The 21,131-nt window shown below is 37.6% G+C and overlaps 1 protein-coding gene across 1 annotated transcript in view; it reads left to right on the forward strand.

The window, feature by feature from the left end:
- Nucleotides 1-21,131, forward strand: part of LOC140923205 (exportin-T-like) — a 148,736-nt gene that overhangs the window by 40,669 nt on the left and 86,936 nt on the right. The window contains exons 10-24 of the mRNA XM_073373286.1: nucleotides 9,299-9,378; nucleotides 10,475-10,552; nucleotides 10,808-10,886; nucleotides 13,055-13,093; nucleotides 13,236-13,295; nucleotides 13,426-13,500; nucleotides 13,598-13,650; nucleotides 14,154-14,229; nucleotides 15,564-15,623; nucleotides 16,081-16,131; nucleotides 16,232-16,300; nucleotides 16,479-16,573; nucleotides 17,432-17,498; nucleotides 17,993-18,031; nucleotides 18,831-18,914. Of these exons, the coding sequence (XP_073229387.1) occupies nucleotides 9,299-9,378; nucleotides 10,475-10,552; nucleotides 10,808-10,886; nucleotides 13,055-13,093; nucleotides 13,236-13,295; nucleotides 13,426-13,500; nucleotides 13,598-13,650; nucleotides 14,154-14,229; nucleotides 15,564-15,623; nucleotides 16,081-16,131; nucleotides 16,232-16,300; nucleotides 16,479-16,573; nucleotides 17,432-17,498; nucleotides 17,993-18,031; nucleotides 18,831-18,914 (1,005 nt within the window). The remainder of the gene's footprint in view (nucleotides 1-9,298; nucleotides 9,379-10,474; nucleotides 10,553-10,807; nucleotides 10,887-13,054; nucleotides 13,094-13,235; nucleotides 13,296-13,425; nucleotides 13,501-13,597; nucleotides 13,651-14,153; nucleotides 14,230-15,563; nucleotides 15,624-16,080; nucleotides 16,132-16,231; nucleotides 16,301-16,478; nucleotides 16,574-17,431; nucleotides 17,499-17,992; nucleotides 18,032-18,830; nucleotides 18,915-21,131) is intronic.

The following is a 21,131-nucleotide window of genomic DNA, read 5'->3' on the forward strand; positions in this document are numbered from 1 at the left end:
TAAGATTTATATATAGACAGAAACCGTTTACAGTACAACTCATAAAACGGTCATAAATCGGCCCATGAACCACACACGAGAGATGTAACACACATTTTATGTAAGGTAAGCTGTTTTTATTGAAATCCTTTCATTTTCTTAGGTTACAGAAATGATAGGTTTTTCCCCCATACAATCCTATTTCGAATGTTACGCAACAATGCCGATACCACTTATATAAGTGCTACAGTTTGCAAGCACAATCTATCAAAGACAAGAGAGAATATCTCATTCTCTAATCTCATTCTCTCTTTTTAAAGCCTACTCCTGATGAGATAAAATTTTAAGAAGACACGAGAATATAACAAAATACTTAAAAAACAAAAGAACTATAACAGTTTTATAATTTTCACAGTCTTCTCCAGCATGCGCCCATGTAGCCTGGGTACGAGAGAAAGGAGCATCTTCGGTACTCATACCTTGGCTCCTACCAGATGAAGGTCAAAATGATGCAACGTGGTCCTGCATGTGGAAAGTTGGAAGTTGTGCGAACGTTCGTGTTTTGATACGAAAAGTAGTGAAAATGTGAATTCTCAGTTGTTTTTTCGCCTATTTGAAACCCTCTGGGAATTTATTATATCATTAATGTTCTTGACCTCGTAAACACTGCCTTTTTTTACTCCGGTGAGTAAAAAATCGCGTTTCTTTTAGCTCCATGTGCAAAGTGAAGTCGACGACAACCATTTTTTGGATGCGTTTTCATGGCCGATAATTTGCTACAAGGGCTTCAGGCGGCCGCAAATGCGACATCACAGGCAGGGGTGAGTTTCTTGCTAACTATTTTTCTTTTGAACCGTTCGGTTGGCGTTCGAACATCATATAGCAATGCAATCGTACATAGATTATACATTGTCATTAACATTATCCTTATTAATTTTTTTTGGCCAATAATGATAGGCACTGCAATATTTTGAACAGCTAAAGAATTCCCCAGACGGCTGGAAGCTATTTGGTGATGCCCTTATTCGAAATCTTTACAGGTAATTGAAGTTTGATATTAAAGTTAATTGTTTTACTGTGGTATGAAGTCGTTAACAAGAGTCAAAATGGAAAAAGGGGGAGGGGGGCGGGGGGATGCAGCAGAGCCTAGAGACATGCCTTTGATGCTGCCATTCTGTCGAATTCTGTGATACCATTCTGGTGTCAAATGTCTTCATGTTGAAAGATTCGCAGTGCTGTGGACAGTATAGCACTCTTTCAATATCATGCTCATACAATTTGAGAAAAGATTTTAAAATATGGACGAGGGTGGATTGGTGGCATCAAGGCATTTCTGCAGGCTCTACCTTTTCAACTCCCCAGACTACCTCTTGGCCCGCTTTACTTCACTATAGTGAAGACCCCACTATACAGCCTGTAAGCAACAATTTTTTTGGTACCATGGCACTTCGTTATAGCGGGGTTCCATCAAAATCCTGCAAACAAGCTAGGGCTAGCGGAAAATGAACAATTAAGGCAAGCAGGATTTCAATTTGACTTGCTGAATGCTCCCAATCTTCTTGCAGCCTCGACACCTAAAAACAACAGCAAACAGACTGATTATCTTGCAAGCTACACAGGCTAATGTAACTAAACATGCAGGGCTCGAAATTAAAAAAATCCTCAGGTTGCCTTGTGGCGAACAACTGGAGAAATATAGTCGCCAGATGCAAATTTTTAGTCTCCAGTTTTTATAATGTACACATGTAAATGACGCAGCTCCAGGCTTGTGATATTTCATGCGGTCGCGAAGCTGTGAAATTCAGGTAAATCCGCTAAATTCACAAAAGCACGTAAAATACCGGAAAATTTGGTAGAAATCTTATGAGATACGTGTCTGTACAACATATATTATTTGAAATTTATCTCAGCAAATTTATCTTGAAACTTCGTCACTGAAACATGGAAACAACGTCCCAAAACTACCAGGCATAGATTATGTTGCAAAAAACTGGGCATTAGCCGTGACGTTAAAGGCTTTGCCATTGGTTCATTTCTGGAGCGTATTGCTGTTGAAAGAGCAAATTTTCTGTCTGAAAAACGTTGAAAATGCGGATCTGATCAGCCAATCGATTTCTAGTGAATTTTCCCTGAAAATAACCACAAAAGTGGCCATGTTTTACCAATATTGTTTTTAGGCGACGTTTGCCCCGAAAATTCCCAGGAAATTGGCCAATTTTTCTGAGAATTTGTCCCTAAAAATCCTGCAAAATTTGACTTATTTTTCACGACCTATGAGAAGCCCATATAGTATGACGCGATCCATCAGATTTGAAAATATCATCCATAGAAGTCAGTATATATTTGGAGATAAACTGGCTTTGTTTATGCGATTTGGCACATTTTTTATGATGTAAACAAAGCAAGATAATATGAAATGTTTGTTTTAACTTTACTCTTTTAATAAATTAAATCTAAAGCATAGAGAAATCTGGTTGCCACTTTGGTGACTAAGCCAAAACTTTTAGTCGCCAAGGAGGAAATGTTAGTTGCATTGGTGACCTTATCACTCGCAATTTCGAGCCCTGACGTGTCATATAGTTTTCATAGTGGTGTTTCACTGTACCTGCAAAAAGGCAAGACATCAACATCCCACAAACAAGCCAGGGCTGGGGTAAAAACAAGAATTGGGGCAAGTGGGATTTCAATTTGACTTGCAGAATGTTCCCAATCTTCTTGTGGCCCCAACACCAAAAACAACAGCAATCACCTGCTTGTTTTGCCAGCTACACAGGCTAATCAGCTATATATGTAGCTGGACATGTCATAAAGTGTGTTGCAGTTATTGAAAAAGTTAATTATTTGAAAAACTGTGGGTGTGTTTTTACTTATGAATATACCCAGTTGATATAGTTGAGACTCTGGACAGTGCACTCCTCTTAAGTTAAGACAGCTCTTCTTTCAGCTTATATCAGTTTTTTCACATACCTGTTATTACACTTCAAAAAACCACTTGAATTTTATGCTTGTGCCTGAATTACAGCATTGTCAGAGCAACTGTATCAAACAATTTTTTTTTGGTATCCCGGTATTTCATCATTACAGAAATGCACCCACTGATAATTGATGATCATGAAAAATGACATAGTGAGAGTGTCAATCAAGAAATCCCCTGTGGATATTCTTTTCCTGATAATTTATTGTTCTTGCTAGGAATACCACAAAATACAATGATTTTAAGAAAAAACTATATGCAACTAACAATACTTCAGTCTATCTGTCTAAATTTAATCCAAATTAGCACATGTAATTTAAAGAATAAACCCTTTAAAATTGATTCCAACACTTAAAATAATGGTAACATACCAGTTTGTATTGTTTCTGCATTGTTTCTGGAAAGTGTGAGAATTGTCAATCACTATAAAGTTCATAAGAGACTGAAAATGGCTTTATGGGTAGCCCACTTTTCACATTTGACATTTATCAATGGATGTGAAACTGTAATGTTGTAGCTGAGTAAGCTCCCATAAGCTGCCAATGATATAACCCTTTCACCTCTAGTGGCTGCAGATGAGAACCATTCTTGTAAGTGATTAGTTTCAGTTATGGACACATTTCTCTCATCTCAAGGTTGCCACTCACATGAGCATCTATTCTAGTACATGTACGTAGCTGGAGTATCACATCAACTGTCTTGTGTATGGGTGTGATATAAGAAAATTTCATCTGCCTTTAGCCTCCGTCACAGACGTTCTTACAGTGCAGGGGTTTGTCATGCGTTCCTGCCCCATGAATTAATGTCTACTGACTTGAACAGAAAAAAACGTAGACTAATCACAGTAGACTTCCAGATCTGGGAAGTGCACTTCGGACCTTGAGTAATTTTGTGCTTGACTTTATAGCTCCAAAAAAGATCAGAAAGGTTTCATAAGAGGTGAAGAGCTTACAGTTTTAGAACAAACTATTCAGTTAACTCACAAGCGTTCTTACTAGTGGCGACCCTCACAAACTCATTGAAAAAAATTACCTCAAAGGTTGAATTTGCTGAACGGAAGTCAGCTTTACTACAAAGCAATAACGTGTGAAAAAAATTCTGCCTTTTGTTCAGTCTTAAAAGGCAATCTCACCTTTGCATCACCCAACGAACAACTTTATGAGCAAACGACATCTAATCCAGCCTTTACAGAGAGAAGTATACAACAACCCATCGCTTATCTCCTAGATTCTTGTCGGGAGCAAAAATCTTTGGTCATGTATCACACTCTACAGAGCTTGTACGTATGTGTTTGGCTTGTCAACACTTTGACTTCAACAGCGCTGATTGGATCTGTGATAATCTGCATGTGATCTCCAGCTGATATTTGCGAACAATGGGAAAGGAATTTATCTTTCGGTTCAGCAGACGTTCGTTGGGCAGGAATGCATGATGAACCCCTAAGAACGTCTGGGTGGGAGGCTAATCTGCCTTTGCATTATTGGTCTTCTATATTGGTTTTTTTTGTTGTTGTTTTAGTGATGAAAGTGTCAAGTTCTTTTGCTTTCAAGTATTAGAGCATCACATAAAAACAAGGTAAAATTAAACATTGATAATTTCTAATTATAATGATTAATAATAAATTTTACATAATTATTATAATTTGCATCCATTTTAAAATTAATCTTCCTTCCATGGAAAAATCAAAAAGGTTATATTTTTTGGTTGATCCGCCATTTTAAATTTTTGTCCACCAAATTATTCTGAATAACTCTTATTAAAAGATGTTATGAGAAAATTTAATTTTTAAACATTTTACTCACTTGGCATGGTGTGATATTATGTAGGCTATTATAATGAAAATAACTTACAAACATTTGATCACTAGCTGTATTCAGTTTACACATGTTTCAGTCTCCTGTACTGTACGAGACATCTTGGATGATCTTGTCTAAGTGTGTGATCCTGCCCAAAAAATGGCTATGTTTTTTAATTTTTTATTCTGTGCACAGACATGTGTCATCAAATCTTGTAGATCAACAAGCACTCAGAGAGATTCTTTTGACCTGGCTACGAAATCAGGTACACTAGGCTAATGAACATTTTCTCTTTTTTTTGCCACTCACCCTAGATTGCAATGTCTGTCTTTAGGTGAAAAAGGATGTCTTGCTAATACCTTTGACATATTAATTTATTGTAGACTCTCTCTTTGTCTTTCATCAAACTGAAACAACTTGTTTTATGTCAAAAGGTAGAGCAAAATTGTCAAACTTTGTTTTTTATAGTTGTGCAAAGATACCTAAAAGTGGACAGAAGTGTATTGGTTTGCAAAGCCGTGAGAGTCTTACTAGCACCTTTGTTCTTTGAATTCTTATACCTACACTGTAGCGGTAATTGTAACATTTTCACTGCGATTTTTCATTGACCCTTGTTGTAACTTTTCAGTGTTGTACCGAGTCAGATAACAAGAATTTCTTGAAGAACAAGGCAGCGCAAGTCTTTAGCTTGATCTTTGTCTGTGATTATCCTGAGAAGGTTAGCTGATTTATTGTTATTATTTTCAAGTGTACTGAGCGTGAATACTGATATATACCCTAAATTGTAACTTGTGCCCAGATTTCATTCAGTGTGAGAGAACTTCATTTAATTTCCTGCCTCTTTTATAAGCTTCCTTTAGACAGTGTTATGCCCTCATGGCTGGTAAACTTACGCCTTCCAACCATGAGCCCCCACACCAATGGTACCAGGCACCTGTACCAATGATTTACATGTATCAGAGAAAAATTAAAGGGAGGGAAGAGTTGGGGAAAGGCACAATCCAAAGGCCGAACAAAGCGAGTAATCGCCTTGAAAGCATTGTACTTAGCCTGCGAATGGCAGACGTTTCTCCTCGCTCATCGCCGCTGAGGAACATTTCGCGAGGAGGAACGTCTACGACTCAGTGAAAGAAATTCCATACTGATGACGCAAAATCTGTCCGGAATACGGTCAGAAGAGCTGATTGGACGACGGAGTGGTTTCATTGTTCTAGCTATTGTTTACCAATGACAGACAAAAGACGAAAGGTGGGCGGCAAAGGTCAAATGTAAACGCGATGAATCTCTAACAAAACAAATGGAAACATTGATTTATGTCATCAGTATGGAATTTCTGTCACTGAGTCGCAGACATTCCTTCTCGCAAAACGTCCCTCAGCAGCAATGAGCGAGGAGAAACGTCTGCCATTTGCAGGCTACATTGTACTAAGCACATGGAGCTGATGTTAGCAAGGGTGACTGCGCTTGAGCCACCACACTGACCGCTGACCAACAACACACAATGGCACTCCTTGTTATTAACTGCGTTAAATTTTGTTTAACTTCATGTTACATTTCTCTTCTCCCTGTAGTGGCCACTGTTTTTCTCAGACCTCCTCCAGTGCTTGCAATATGGAGCATTAGCTGTGGATATGTATCTTAGGATTTTGAAGGCAATTGATGAGGAAGTGGTTGATAGAGATGTGATAAGGAGTCAACAGGTTAATTTTGTGAATTGTTTTAAAAACTGTAATGCTACAATTTCCATTGGTGAAAATATATCTCCAACAGAGAGGGGTACAATCAAACAGAAATTGATAACCTATTCAATTCTATATAATATTGTACTACCTGACATCTCATACGAGCAGCTTGCAGCCACTGAAGCTGAACCCATTTTAGTGGGTGTCTGTAAAGTGGGTTTGGACTGTACCTAAATTTTTGCCTTATATAAAAGCTTGTTAAAGTTTGTCATTCAAGTTGTTTTTGTTGTGAAAAGTCCACCATGCCACATACATGAAGTTGTCGGTGCTAATATGAGTGTAAACATGTTGTGCAAAGGGCTACGCTGTACATGTGTGAAATTGCTCCTTATGAAAATCAAAATCCTTTGGAGTTAAAACACTGCCTCTAGAATCTTGCTTGTCACATCTTGAAACTTGTGTAATGACTCAAAGATTTGATTTAAGACTGTCAACTTTTGTTGAGTTTCAGTTGGTTGTTCTTGTACAAGTTTGTAAAACCATTTACTGATCAATCAGTTTAGAAGCTGAATGAAATTTTTCTTCCATGAACAGGAAGCAGAGAGGAACACAAAAATTAAAGATCACATCAGGGATACGTGCGTCACAGAGCTTGTTGACTCCTGGTTTCAGATTCTGGTAGGTGGGAATCTTGTGTTTTGGTACAACATTGAGGTTCAGGTTTCGCTGACTGTTTTTTTTTATTACATTTTGTTTGCAGAAAACATATGAAAATAGTGTGTCATCAATAACGTGCCTTTGCCTGGACATTATTGGAGCATATATTGAATGGATCGATATTGGCCTAATTGCAAATGACAGGTTTATCAGGTAACGTTCATAGTAAAAGGGGCAGAGTAAAATGCAGACTGCAGACTGACTGTGGACTACACGGGAATAATAATTATTTTTAGGGTTAGAAAACAATGGGACTTTTGGTGAAAGAATTAAAGATGGTAAAATTTGAATGTACACCCTGTGGTATAATATTATTTATGGCCTCCCTCTCCATGAGTTCTGCGTAGGTTAAGTGGATAGAGTGCGTAGTTACTATATATAAAACAAGGAATGACCTACAATGACCAACAATGACCTACAATGATCTACAATGATCTACAATGACCTACAATGAGCTATTATGCCTGAACATGTAATCCCTGTGATGAGCTAAAATGGAGATTTAAGAAAAGACAAAAAAAAAAGATCAGGGGACATCTGTGCATAAACATAACGCGTTTAGTCTACTGCATGACAGCCCATTTAACGATGACAGCATCTCTAATTATTACGCTTAGAGATAAATTTACAGTGTAATAATACATGTATGATGATACTGTGACTTTTGTCCAAACCATCCCTTGCAACCTTTCGCATTAGTTTTATTTTGTCTTGTCTTTTTTTCAAACAAATTGAACAAACACAGTCAGCCCAACAGTCGATCCGGGGGATCTTCAAGGGACGTAAGGGTAGAGATGAACAAAGGAGGCCTTCAAATTCTGACCCTGTTCAAAAGAAAAATTGTTCATTTTTTTAAAGTACCCTGGCCTGTATAAGACATCATAAGACCCTTTAAATGGCTTTCGGTCCAACAGGATGCTCTCTTTGTAACGCTAACTAGTAAAATCCATATCCTGCTCAGCGGCCCATACCCATTTAGGCCAAATAAGGGAGTGCCTGCATGACTTCCGTCAATACAGAGTATAATAGTGCTATACCGGTAAAAACGCGATTGCAATAATCTATTTTCAACTTTCTCAAGTTACCTGAGATCAGGCACAATTTTTGTTTTGCCTTTTCAAAAATAATGTGCTTGGTAATTTAATACTATAAGCCTAGTGTCACGTCCAAGCGTGACACACGACAAACATCATTGTCATTTTGTAGCTCATTGTAGGGCTTTTTTAACTCATTGTAGCTCGTAGTAGCTCATCTTAGATCATTGTAGGTCATTGTAGGCCATTGTAGGTCATTGTAGGCTATTCCTTGTTTTAGTAACTACGACACACATCCCCTGATCTTTTTTTTTTTGTCTTTTTCTAAAATCTTCATTTTAGCTCATTACAGGGATTACATGTTCGGTCATAGTAGCTCATTGTAGGTCATTGTAGGTCATTCCTTGTTTTAGTAACTACGGGATAGAGTGCCCGCCTGGTGTTTGGGTGCTCATGGGTTTGAATCCATTGGGGACTCAGTTTTTCTTTTTGTCCCACGCTCATGACATGTTGATTATTTCATTTTTTGCAATGTTACTTTTGTTGACTCATTGTCATTTGCTTTGTGAAAACAATAGTTATCAGTCTGTGTTTTATGCTGACTGATGGTAAAAATGTTTCCTTTCCTCTGTATTATCGTTTCCTTTTAATTCTCATAAAGTCAGTTTTTGCAAGTAGCCTGTCAGTGGTTAAGTCAACTGGCAGCTAATAATATGGAAAAGCATCATTTCTCATTGCTGAAAACTGTAAAAAGAGGATTTTACTATTAGCACAACCTTTGATTTTGTGTCCTGCTTACAAATTGATCATGTGTCTTTGTAGTACCTTTCTCCGGTACATGTCAGTTGAAGTTCTTCGGGAGAGCGCTTGTGATTGTATACATGAGATTATCATGAAGGGAATGGAGCCACTGGTAAAGAAAGAACTGGTGGAATCTCTTCTGAGTGTTCTGGAGAAAAGCAGTATCCTTGAACTACAAGAGGTAAATGATTATTCATGTCTAAGCGTAACATTTATCCAAGATTGTAGCTTCAATACACGGTTTCCTTCATATTCCCAGGGGTGAATGGGTGAATGTAATTTTTGTTTAATTGGTCATTTGAATCATCACTTTAGGATGAAGATGCTGACTTCATGGCCAAGTTAGCAAAACTGATGAGTGCTTCAGGATCACAGCTTCTAAACAGCTACACAAAGTAAGAGATTATTGATTTGCTAACAAAATTTCAAACTCTGCTCTAGCAAGACAATACTTTAAAGAGACTGAGAGTTGCATTGTCAGGAAACAGAAAATGTCAGATTCAAGTTTAGAATTTCTCAAAATTGAAAACGTGCAGCTAAAAACACGACATAACTAATGTAAAGCTACTAAGTTTGTGGTAGAAGTAGTAAACAGTACGGCACAATGAAGTTAAGGGACAACTTGGTCACGTGGTACAAATTTCATGTTTGCTGTAAACATAACTTGACCTAAATCTTTCTACAATCCTGGACAAAAGTCCTTGGGACAATACTGCAATATTCATATTTTTCTGTCATTTCTTGGTTCCCTCATTAAAACAGTCATCCTTTTCGAAACTTCGTTCAGTTCTCCCTCCCCCGAACCCCATACAATGTACAAAGTTGAAACTCTGAAAAAATTCAGGATACACGCGTCCAACATTGTTTGTGGGGTGAGGGGAGGGTTGGACCCATGTGAACTGGAAAACGCCCCAGAAATGCAAGTGTCCCTAGACTTTTGTCCATGATTGTAGTTTTTCCTGCCTTTTCCATTGGCTAATCCTTCCTTTATCCACTTGCTCTTTCCCCTTTTTCCTTGCATCCTCTGCCCACCTTCACTCACCTACACTCACTGTCTGTTGTTCCTCAAGTTAAATGATGGCCTTCATAGTACTAGCGTCAGCGTGACTCTTTTGGCATGGAACTGACATTGACCTTTCCTTTACTTACCCTGAAAGTTCTAGTGACACTTCACAGCCGTTTAGAGAGGGAAATAATAATAATTATAAACCCCTTAAGCCCAAATGTCCACATATAAATTCTTGAGCCTGATTTCTACACGTTTCCTCACAACCTGTTAAAATTAAGAGAAGTTAACAAATTGATCTCAGCATTGTCCCCTTTAATAGTGATCATTTTGGTAATTCTCATCAACTCTTCTCTTGATAATGTATTAAAATAGTTAAAAAATAGAAAAAAAAAGAAAATTGTTGTTGATCACTTGAGAGTCTATGGGTTAAACTGACTGCACACATTTAATTTATAATAATCAGATTATCTTGACATTTTTAGACTGCAGAAAGCTGGAGAGACAGAAGGTGCAGCCAAGTGCCTACAATCAGCTGAAGAAAAACTACAGTATCTTTTTAGGTAAAGTTGATTAATTAATTAAATTGTCTTTATGGCTGTAACACAATAACTGGTCATCCAGGAGTTTTTATTGTTGTCCACAATATAACAAGAAAATAAACAAATAGTTATTGACATAAACATAAAAAGGTAAAGAATCCAAACTGGCCGCAGGAAACCAGTTGGGTATTGAGAAATAACTGTATAACAAGATAATAAATTATAGCAATGAAGATTAACAGGTTTTTTTACCTTTTGTTTTTTTTTTGCCTTTAGATTTTTAGACCGTGAAGATGATGATGTTTCACAAAATGTCTCTGGATTTGGGTATTCTTACTTGGCTGTCTTGAAACAGGTACAACAATCAGTGGGTAATATTTGTTGCCTAGTAACCCGTATCTGTAAATAATGCTGAGATTGAAAATCAAACATATTGAAAAAAAGGCTGCTGCCTAACGGGTGCCCGGTCGCCAGAGGCACCTATGATTTACTCTCAGGCGACCAAAATTTCAAACTGGAAGCCCGAACGGGTGCCTAAAACTTGATTCTCAGGCTAACTTCTGGTGAACAAAGAACAAAATTCCCTGCTCATTTTGCAATTTTCGAGTGGTGGAAAATGCTTGTTTCTCAAAACTCAAAACTCAGTTTTCCTGTTTCAAAACTCGACTTGTTTGAGTCACGAGTGTTTTTCCAGTTTTGTCTTGTCATGCATTGCTCCTTAGCATTGTGTGATGGTCAAAATCAGCTGTGAGGGAGACTTAGATTTTGAGAAGCGTGAATCAAGTTTCGTGGATGGGCTCCCAAAAAATTTTCTTAGGCAGCAGCCTTGTGAAAATAACACCAAAGTGGATACTATGTCACACAATTTACATAACACAAGTCAGTATTTCATCTTTTCTTAGCTGTGATAGACATATTAATTTGACTACAATATTTTTCTATGATTCCATTTATAGATTTTATTAAAAAAACGTTTCTATAATTATTAACCCATTCGCTCCTAGAGATTTTGCCGAAAAACGCGTTTTGAGGCTAGTCGAGTGGTTTTCTGGTCACTGTCGTGCTATAAAGAGCTAAATCTTACCACAAACTGGTTTACAGGTCGAACACTTCGCGGTCTTCCGATCCAGATGCAAAATATCAGCTTGCGAAGTTCGGGCATGCGCAGAAAGCAAAATTTCGACATAGTTTTTGGGTTTAAAAGTGACACAGCAGTCTTGACTTTTACTTTTCGCTTTCTCTCCTCCCTTCTTTTTTTGCTTTTCTTGCCTCATTTTTTTTCCTCTTGCTGGGCATTTAGTAGGCTTGATTTTGGTGGGAAGAGTTTTTAGGAAAGCTTTTAGGATCTTAGGATTAGGCGAAAGGAAAGGTAGATGGGTAATGGGACAAGATTTTCATGGAGATTTTCAGGTCAATGTCACGTGGTTTTTTGCTTGTTTCTCCGGTGTCCTTGACTGAATTGTGCTCATTCTGGTATGGTTTGAAAGATCTCTTCACTCTGCACAAGTTAGTGAAGAAAGTTGTCCTTGACCGTTAAAACTGATGACGTCACAATGGGTAGAAAGGACCTGGATCCGCACGGGTGGTTACGGGCGGTTCAGGGGCGAATGGGTTAATCAAAAAACCTAAAAATGGCCTTTTACCAACTTTTTCACCTGATTTGACATGAAATAGACAGATTTGGTTGTTTTATGCTGAAAAGTGGATTTTTTTCAAAAAGCTTGGTCCTTTGCTTAACCCATTCGCTCCTAGAGATTTTGCCGAAAAACGCGTTTTGAGGCTAGTCGAGTGGTTTTCTGGTCACTGTCGTGCTATAAAGAGCTAAATCTTACCACAAACTGGTTTACAGGTCGAACACTTCGCGGTCTTCCGATCCAGATGCAAAATATCAGCTTGCGAAGTTCGGGCATGCGCAGAAAGCAAAATTTCGACATAGTTTTTGGGTTTAAAAGTGACACAGCAGTCTTGACTTTTACTTTTCGCTTTCTCTCCTCCCTTCTTTTTTTGCTTTTCTTGCCTCATTTTTTTTTTCTCTTGCTGGGCATTTAGTAGGCTTGATTTTGGTGGGAAGAGTTTTTAGGAAAGCTTTTAGGATCTTAGGATTAGGCGAAAGGAAAGGTAGATGGGTAATGGGACAAGATTTTCATGGAGATTTTCAGGTCAATGTCACGTGGTTTTTTGCTTGTTTCTCCGGTGTCCTTGACTAAATTGTGCTCATTCTGGTATGGTTTGAAAGATCTCTTCACTCTGCACAAGTTAGTGAAGAAAGTTGTCCTTGACCGTTAAAACTGATGACGTCACAATGGGTAGAAAGGACCTGGATCCGCACGGGCGGTTACGGGCGGTTCAGGGGCGAATGGGTTAAGTAATACTAAAAGATAAATAAGAATTATTTGTAATATTAATATTATTTATTATTTTTAACTTTAACTTTAAGCCTTTGAAAGGGTTAGATGGCTCAATCCCTCTACTCTAAACACTGAACTGATCATTGAATATTTGCCAACTATTTGTTCCATGCAGATTACAAATCCAAGTGAACAGCAAAAGGCAAACTTAAGGGTAAGTAGTGGCTACACATCTGCCTTAGAAATAATTCTTTGAACCCCAAAAGTTTGCCAAAGAAATTTTGTCATAAATACACGTCTTTCTATCAAGGTAAGCAATAATGTTGGTTTTATCTCTGTTATCGTCATTTCTGTAGGGAATGCTGCATGTTGTTATCAAGAAGATGAAATATGATGAGTCGTACAATTTTGACAGGAGGTAATTAATTTCCTAGTTATTTCCACATCCTGGCAGTATCTCCATTCCTAGTCAAGATGGTTGGATAAACTAGTATGTAAAATCCTTGTATACTACATGTATTAAACTGTTCACTTTTGTGATCTTTTCAGGGTGAAGACGAAGTCATGTTCATGGAATACAGAAAAGAAATGAAAATTCTTTTTGACAACATTGCTCAACTGGTAATGATTAGATTTGTCTCTCTGTTTGACTTTTAATCCCTAAAGCATTTAATAAAAGAAATGATTATTTGTAATCTCTTTGTTCTTATTCTTGTAGGATCCTGACCTGGTGTTGGTCTCAGTTCATAACATTTTGAATTCAACATTTGGGTGAGTGCAGGCCTGAGTCTTAGATGATCTCCTGCTTCCTCAAACTCATTCTTTGGCATCACGTCAGTTAATTAACACTTTGCAATGACATCAAGCTCAATAGCCACATACTGTAGTAATATTATTGTACAACATTGAAATTTGAGCTAATTGCACACCCCAAACTGTTTATTTATTTATTTTTTTGATGATTAGCACAGTATAAAACAGGAGAAGATATGGTGTTATAAGTAATATTGCACTTTAAGGCCCACAAACTTGGTGTAAAGCTTTTTATCATCTTACTTTATCTTAAATGCTACTCAAAGTAGCTTTCATATGAATAACCACAGCTTAGGATTTTCTCACTATACTCAAACAGCTAGAATTTTGTTGAGAATGAGGCAGCTTTAATTCTTTTACTATCTAAAAAAAAAAGGTGATGAGATAAATGTTGCAGGAAGCTAATTCCTCCCATTTTTTGCCAGAAACATATAAATTTATTCTTAACTTGTTCTGTGCAGGAAATTAGATGATGCAATATTCATGGATGTTGAGATAGCAGTGCGAGCTCTTTACATGCTGGGTGAAGCCATGTTGGTAAGGTTTTTTTTAAAGTAAATGGCGTATTCGTTAGGCATCGGAGATTAGACAAATTCTGCATAGTAAGGTTCAATAGCCTTTGACTATCAATTTTAATTCATTCGTGGAGCCACTTTCAAGATATTCTCCTGTGATGTCACACCTTTCTCCCTCTTATAGTCTAAATGTTATTGAAAACCCCACTTTTAGCCTAAAACTTCAAGGTGCACTTAGCACCAGCATTAACATTTGGGTGTATTCTTCCCTGGCCTGGATGGAAGACAAGCCAATTGTTTGTTTTTTTTTTTTGGTGGGCACATACAGACCTGCAAACTCTCATGATTCTCCTGTGAGTCGCACAATTTTTTAACTTTTCTCACGGCCTCACAACAAGATCTCCCAATCTCACTTTTTTTGGGGAAATATCATTCTGATATGAAATGTTAGCTTGTTGAATAAAAAAGGAAATTTTGGGGAAATGCTAGTGCCTGTTGAAGCCTTGATGGGGCTTGGTAACTTAATTTAGCCATGAAGGTAGCTTACTGGAAAAAATGAGTCTGCCAGAAGTTTTGTCCCAGTGATGACCTATTCTCCGGCCTCTTAAAGTCAATCAAAGGAAAAGTGACGTCAAATTTGCTACAGTAGGGACCCAACTAACACAGGGTTATACATAAATTAACAGTTAACTCTTCCAATGGAAAAAGGGTTTGTTTAATCTTGATCGGGAAAAATAGAATCTCACTAATTTTTGTAGAATCTCCTGAATTTTTTTTTCAAGAGTCTCCAGATTTTCCTTTATGAGGGGCTGGCAGTTCTGCACTTAACTGCTTAATATGGGGATAGACATGAGTGAGACTATTGGGTCCCATGCTAGGTGATTTCCCTAGCTATATACTCATTCCCACAACTTATTGAACCTAGATAAGGGAACTTAAGCAACAACAATGGTAATTGATGGCTTCGAAACTGTCACTTAAAAAATGAAGTCACGCAACCTCAAACTTTATCGCATTTATTCCATCTCTTTTAATTTCTCAAATGTTGGCAATTTTTTTTGGAGTTGAACTCTGAAGGACTGTATCAGAGTTCAGGAAAAGCAAAAGAAAGTTGTTGTCTTTGTGTTCCCATCCTCTACAAATGAAATAATGCACTTTCAAGTTGTAGTTGTGCAATGACGGCAGAGAAATGTGATGCGCATGAAAAGTTGTTGTTTTGCTTTTCTAAACCTATTGCTTTTTTGCCATTCTCGTTCTCATTGCCATCGCTGTCATCATTCCTTAAGGTCACTTAATTCATACTAATTAATTCACTAGAGTGTCTGCAATAACCTTTTTCAACTTTTCAATTAACAGACCCAACAATTGTATTCAGATGCCTCCAAGTTTGCTGCTCTCCAACAAATGATGAGTTTGGTGAGCTTTAATTTGTATTACAAATTTTTTTTTGACAGTTTCTGTTGTAACTTTTACATACTTCTACGGTGTATTTGTTACAGATCAAATTATATTCAGGTTAGAATTTTTTAACCTTTGGTAGGTGTATTTTCTATTTCCCTTTCCCTTCTATTTCCCTTGTCTCCTAACCCCAGTTCTTGAGTAATAAGGGCTAGGAGATTAAAGTAACAGAGAATCAACACAGGTTTAAAAATTTTAACCTGAAGTTTAATTTTGACCTGTAACTCCTTTGTTTGTATCATTTTCTTATATGACCTAAAACTTCATATTTAGCAACAGATCTAGAGGAGGGGGCACCCTTTTCTCGCACAAATCAGGCCCCCATTACCTTGAGGTTTGGATCCAACACTGATTACTTTAACTTTTTAAAGTTAAATGAATGTCCAAAAATGCATTTTGTGTTCTATTTCAACAGCTTGTTACAAGTGGTGTTTCCTATTACAGACATTCTGCTGTTGCTCAGATGGTAATTTTGCTTTCAGCAACTATTTCTTTGGAACATCTCACTAAGCTATTTATTTATTGTGTCGCAGATTCTGATGGTTTGTTTTTTTGTGCTCTTTCAGTTCTTTGAAACTGTTGTCAGATATGATAGATTCTTTTCAAGTCAGTCCCAGCATATTCCCACAGTACTGGTGAGATTTGTTCTCTTGTTACAAAAATTATAATATTATTATTGTTGCAAGTTATGTCTGAGGTAGGATTAAAATGTATGAAGTGAGCTATAAACTGTTAATGATAACAAGGTTTCCATACTTGGTGAAGTTTGACTGTAGCAATAGACATTACTTAATTATTTTGTGCATTTTTCAGATTGGTTTTCTTGATGAAAGGGGACTGAGAAATCCAAACTGTACTGTTAGAAGTAGATGCTGTTACTTATTTTCAAGATTTATCAAATCGCACAGGTATGTCTGTGGTCATTATGTTCTTCATTGTTGGTATGTCTGTGGTCATTACTTATGTTCTTCATTATCGGTGTGTCTGTGGTCATTACTTATGTTCTTCGGTGTTGGTATGTCTGTGGTCATTACTTATGTTCTTCAGTGCTAATTGATTTGAAGGACAATTGGCACAAATCCAGGTTAAGTTTCCATGGCAACTCATATTAATGATACAGTTGACTCCTTAAAACTCGAACCCTCGCTTACTCCAACCTTGCACTATTAACTTGAGCTAAAGTCGATTTCCTGTTGATTTCCTTCATGAATACATCTACATTTACTGTAATTTTACCCTCGGTAAGTCATACCCTCGATAACTTGAACCTTGAACTAACTCAAAGTAATTTTTTCCCTTCAGATCATTGGTATGTGTTCCATTTATTTTTAAACAACCATGTCAATTCTTTGTCTGTCACTGGTGTTCAAATTCAGTGTCCATTTTTGCAAGCTTTGTTGCTTATAATTCCCTTTTCAAAATATCAATCTATATCTCTTGCTGGCCTTAAAGTGGTGTGCATGATACTTGCATTCCCTCCATCCATTTGATTATTTTCTTATTTTTGGTTATTTGCTTCAGACTACCGACAACTCAAACTCACAATAACTTAAGCTTTTTTCGATTTCCCTTCACTGAAGGTTTGTGTTATTGGGAGTTGACTGTATTCTCTTCTAGTATTTGGAAAATTTTGAGTTCAATCCTTTCAGGACTCTTTTTTTTTCCTTTGTCCTATGTGCTCTTGTGTTATACCTTAAAGATTTAATTTATTCACTGAGTTTAACTTTTTACTACGTATGGTAAAGTTTGGTGTTGTTCATTTATAGGACAAACATGTTTAACTATGCTCATGATGTGCTGAAAAGGCTTCAAGCTCTGCTTGTTATAAATCCTGTAAGTAAACACACTGTATCTAATGTGTAATAGTAACCTTTCTTCCCCAAGAATGAAGTGGGAATGAACATTTGTTACAAGAAAAGATCAGAGATGATTTTTGGGACCTTTCTGCAGGGGTTTCAAAATGTTTTGAAGTAGTTGGCTGAGTCTAGAAAAGTAGGCGGCTGTGACAATTATTTAGGGACCGCAAGGCCCCTGAAGCAAGGGGGCTCTAGAGTAGCCAGTGACATACAATCAAGTAGCTGGTGGAACTCTGGCAGGCGCCGGCTTGTTTTGAAACCACTGTTTCTGATGAATGAATTGGGCTGTGGTATGAGAGATCTTGGGCTTTGAGCATGCCTGAGTTAATTTCTTCAGTTTCACTCATGATAGTCACCTGTGACCGAATCAAAGTCATCTCTTTTTAAGTCTCAAGACTCTAATAAGTAAGTTTTAGCTTAAACATTTCATTTCTTTTTTATTCTGAATCAGTTTTTGTTCCCTTATTTTAGGATAATGGTTACCAAAATCCGCTTTCTGCCAATGATCAGGTTATTATCTTGTTCAGTACTAATTATAATTATATGATGATGATGATGATGATGATGATGATGATGATGATGAGTGAAAATGACAATGACAATGACATTGATGATGACGATGACTGATGATGACGATGATGATATGATTCTTCATCTACCTGATTCCTTTTCAAACTGAAACTTGGAAGTGTTCGTTTTGAGGAGAGGGGAAAACCAGAGTGTCCAGAGAATAACCTCTTGGAGCAAGTTCAAAGGGAGAGCTTGAAACAAACTCAATCCACATGTGGCATTGACACTGAGATTCAAACACAGGCCACATTTGTGGGAGGCGAGCGCTTCCACCATCATGCCACCATTGCTTCCCGTTGTTAATTTAGTGTGTGTGTGGTAAAGAGTAAGAGAAAGCTGTCAAACAATGCCGATTTATGAAATCAATGCCTCAGTTTTTCTGTCAACCAGCAAAACGTTAACATGGGAAGATTTTTGAACTGTGTATCCTTCCTGCAGGGTTCAAGCATGTCATAGGTCATGAAAAAAAAGTCATGAAAAATCATGGAATTTGAAGAACTCAAAAAACTATGAACCCTGTTCCTAGTAGACAATTATTTAATTGTTAAATTGCTTCAGATCATTCTTTGCTTTTATCACAATGCATTTTTGGGGTATGTGGTACCAACTTCTGAGAGGAATCATGTTGTGGAATATAAGTAATAATATATTTTGTTGTTGTTGTTGGTAGTTGTTTCTCTACAAAAGCGCAGGAATTTTAATTGTTGCCAGTGAAAAATTATTTTTCTTCCATGAACAGGAAGCAGAGAGGAACACAAAAATTAAAGATCACATCAGGGATACGTGCGTCACAGAGCTCGTTGACTCTTGGTTTCAGATTCTGGTAGGTGGGAATCTTGTATTTTGGTACAACAATGAGGTTGAGGTTTTGCTGACTGTTTTTTTTATTACGTTTTGTATGCAGAAAACATGAAAATAGCGTGTCATCAACAACGTGCCTTTGCCTGGACATCATTGGAGCATATATTTAATGGATTGATTTTGGCCTAATTGCCAACAACAGGTTTATCAGGTAACATTCATTGTAAAAAGGGCAGAGTAAAATGCAGATTGCGGACTGACGGTGGACTATTGTTTTTAGAGTTAGAAAACCATGGGACTTTTAAGTGAAAAATGATCCTTGCAGTTGTTAATGCAACTTATGCAGTTGTGTAAGAGAAGCCTGAAAACATTCAGGACTTCAACGGGATTTGAATTAACCCATGACCTCGCGATATGGGTGCAATTCTCTAACCAACTAAGCTATGAAGCCACTGATATTGGGAGCAGGTCAATTATGTGTTCATATGTTCCTGTGAAAGAGATGAAATGTGACAAATGTAAATAAATGAAACAAATCATATATAAGAACTGCGGAAATGAAATCAGGTGAAGCATGATCCTCGCAGTTGATGTATTTCATATACATTTGTCACATTTCATGTCTTTCACGGGAATTTAGAGAAGCAGTATCCTTGAACCACAAGAGGTACACGATAAGACTAAGCTTACTAAGGTGCACTAGCCTGTGTGTCAGATATGGTTTAACATTGGTTAGTAATGTCTGTGCAACAGCTAGTGCTGATATCCTTGTCCTAGGCCCCCAACGGACTCAACAAATTACCAGAAGTGTGTATCAATTTTCCTTTCATGTTGATTAGCAATTAAACAATGGTTTTTTTAACTGGCCAATGATGGCGCAGACTCAAATCCATGTACACAGGTGGAGGCCCAGAAGAAGGGTTTCAGCGCTGTTTCAAATGACATGAATAGAGTTTACAGACTTTTAAAAAGAACTTAGATTCCTTGCTGATAAACTGTTGGTCATCCTCCTTGTCGTATATGTCAGTATTAAACAACTATACGTTTGTCCCTTTGCAAAAACTGTTTCCTTACTTATTAGGTTAACAAGTTTTTACAGCACATATGATATAACCCTTATCAAGTGACTGTTCTACCTTATGATCAATCTAACATCCATTCATTCATTTAACATATACAGCAGGATAGTGTCAAAAAGCTGGAAGAAAATGTTGCTGATTTTGGTAGAATATCAGAAATTCTTCTTACCAAATAGGGAAAGGTACTGCACTCAGTCGTACTTTACACATTTCAACTATTTTTAAGTTTTAACAGACTTGTTTAGAATGCTTTGACAAAAAACCTGTCAACAAACTGTTGTAGAGCGAGCCGACCCCACCCCTTCCCCGACCGAAACAATCCAGAAAGAGTTTTAAAAAAATGACGTAATTTTTTTAGTTTGTAGTTATAAATCAGCATTGAATATGACAATCGTCGTCCAGAAAGCATGCTACATGTTTCGTGGGTCGCGCTTATCTGAAAAGCAATATTGTAATTTTTTATTCGCGTTTAAGCTACTCTTCTACATGACCAGTGGTTGTTAAAGTGAAATCGTAGGCTAGGACTTTTTTCCGGCGAATCGCTTTGCAAATGTGTAGTCAGTTTGAATGCTGAGTTTACAGCAGTGCAAGGGCCGGCATAACTTATCGAAGAGAAGATTCTAACATTCTTATCATTAGTATTCCGCTTTTTTAGAACATTATCGAGGAACAGCTGCTGTTGGAGCGAATGGCTGATGCCTGTATAAACTAGTTTGCTATGACGGCTGTGATTTCCAGAGCAACACGATCCATAAACCAGGGACTCTCAAGTGCCAGTCATGAGGTCGGTGATACATGTAGGTAGTGTATTTAAATAAATGTAAGGTAGCCTGTGTAGCTGGCGGGATTCTTGTGCCCGGGAGTACTTTCTTAGTGGCAGAGCCGCCACGCGAAGCGAGGGGCGAAGCGAGGGATTTTCGCGAGTGGCTTGCCGCGAGGGAAGATTTCAAATTGACTTGTAGCCACTGTTCTCAGCACTCCCACGCTAATCCCACCAGCCACGCAGGCTAAATGTAAGGACGATCCTTGCATTTAAACTTGCTATAGCCTGAGTGGCAGGCGTTCAAAAGGGAAGGGGAAAGGGGATTTGGTGCGCGTGAGAAGCGATCTCGCGCCCAAATTCTTTTCCTCGTCCGTTTCGAACGCCAGCCACGCGGGCT

The sequence above is a fragment of the Porites lutea genome, chromosome 13, assembly GCF_958299795.1.
Source record: "Porites lutea chromosome 13, jaPorLute2.1, whole genome shotgun sequence".
In the NCBI taxonomy this organism is placed as follows: Eukaryota; Metazoa; Cnidaria; class Anthozoa; order Scleractinia; family Poritidae; genus Porites; species Porites lutea.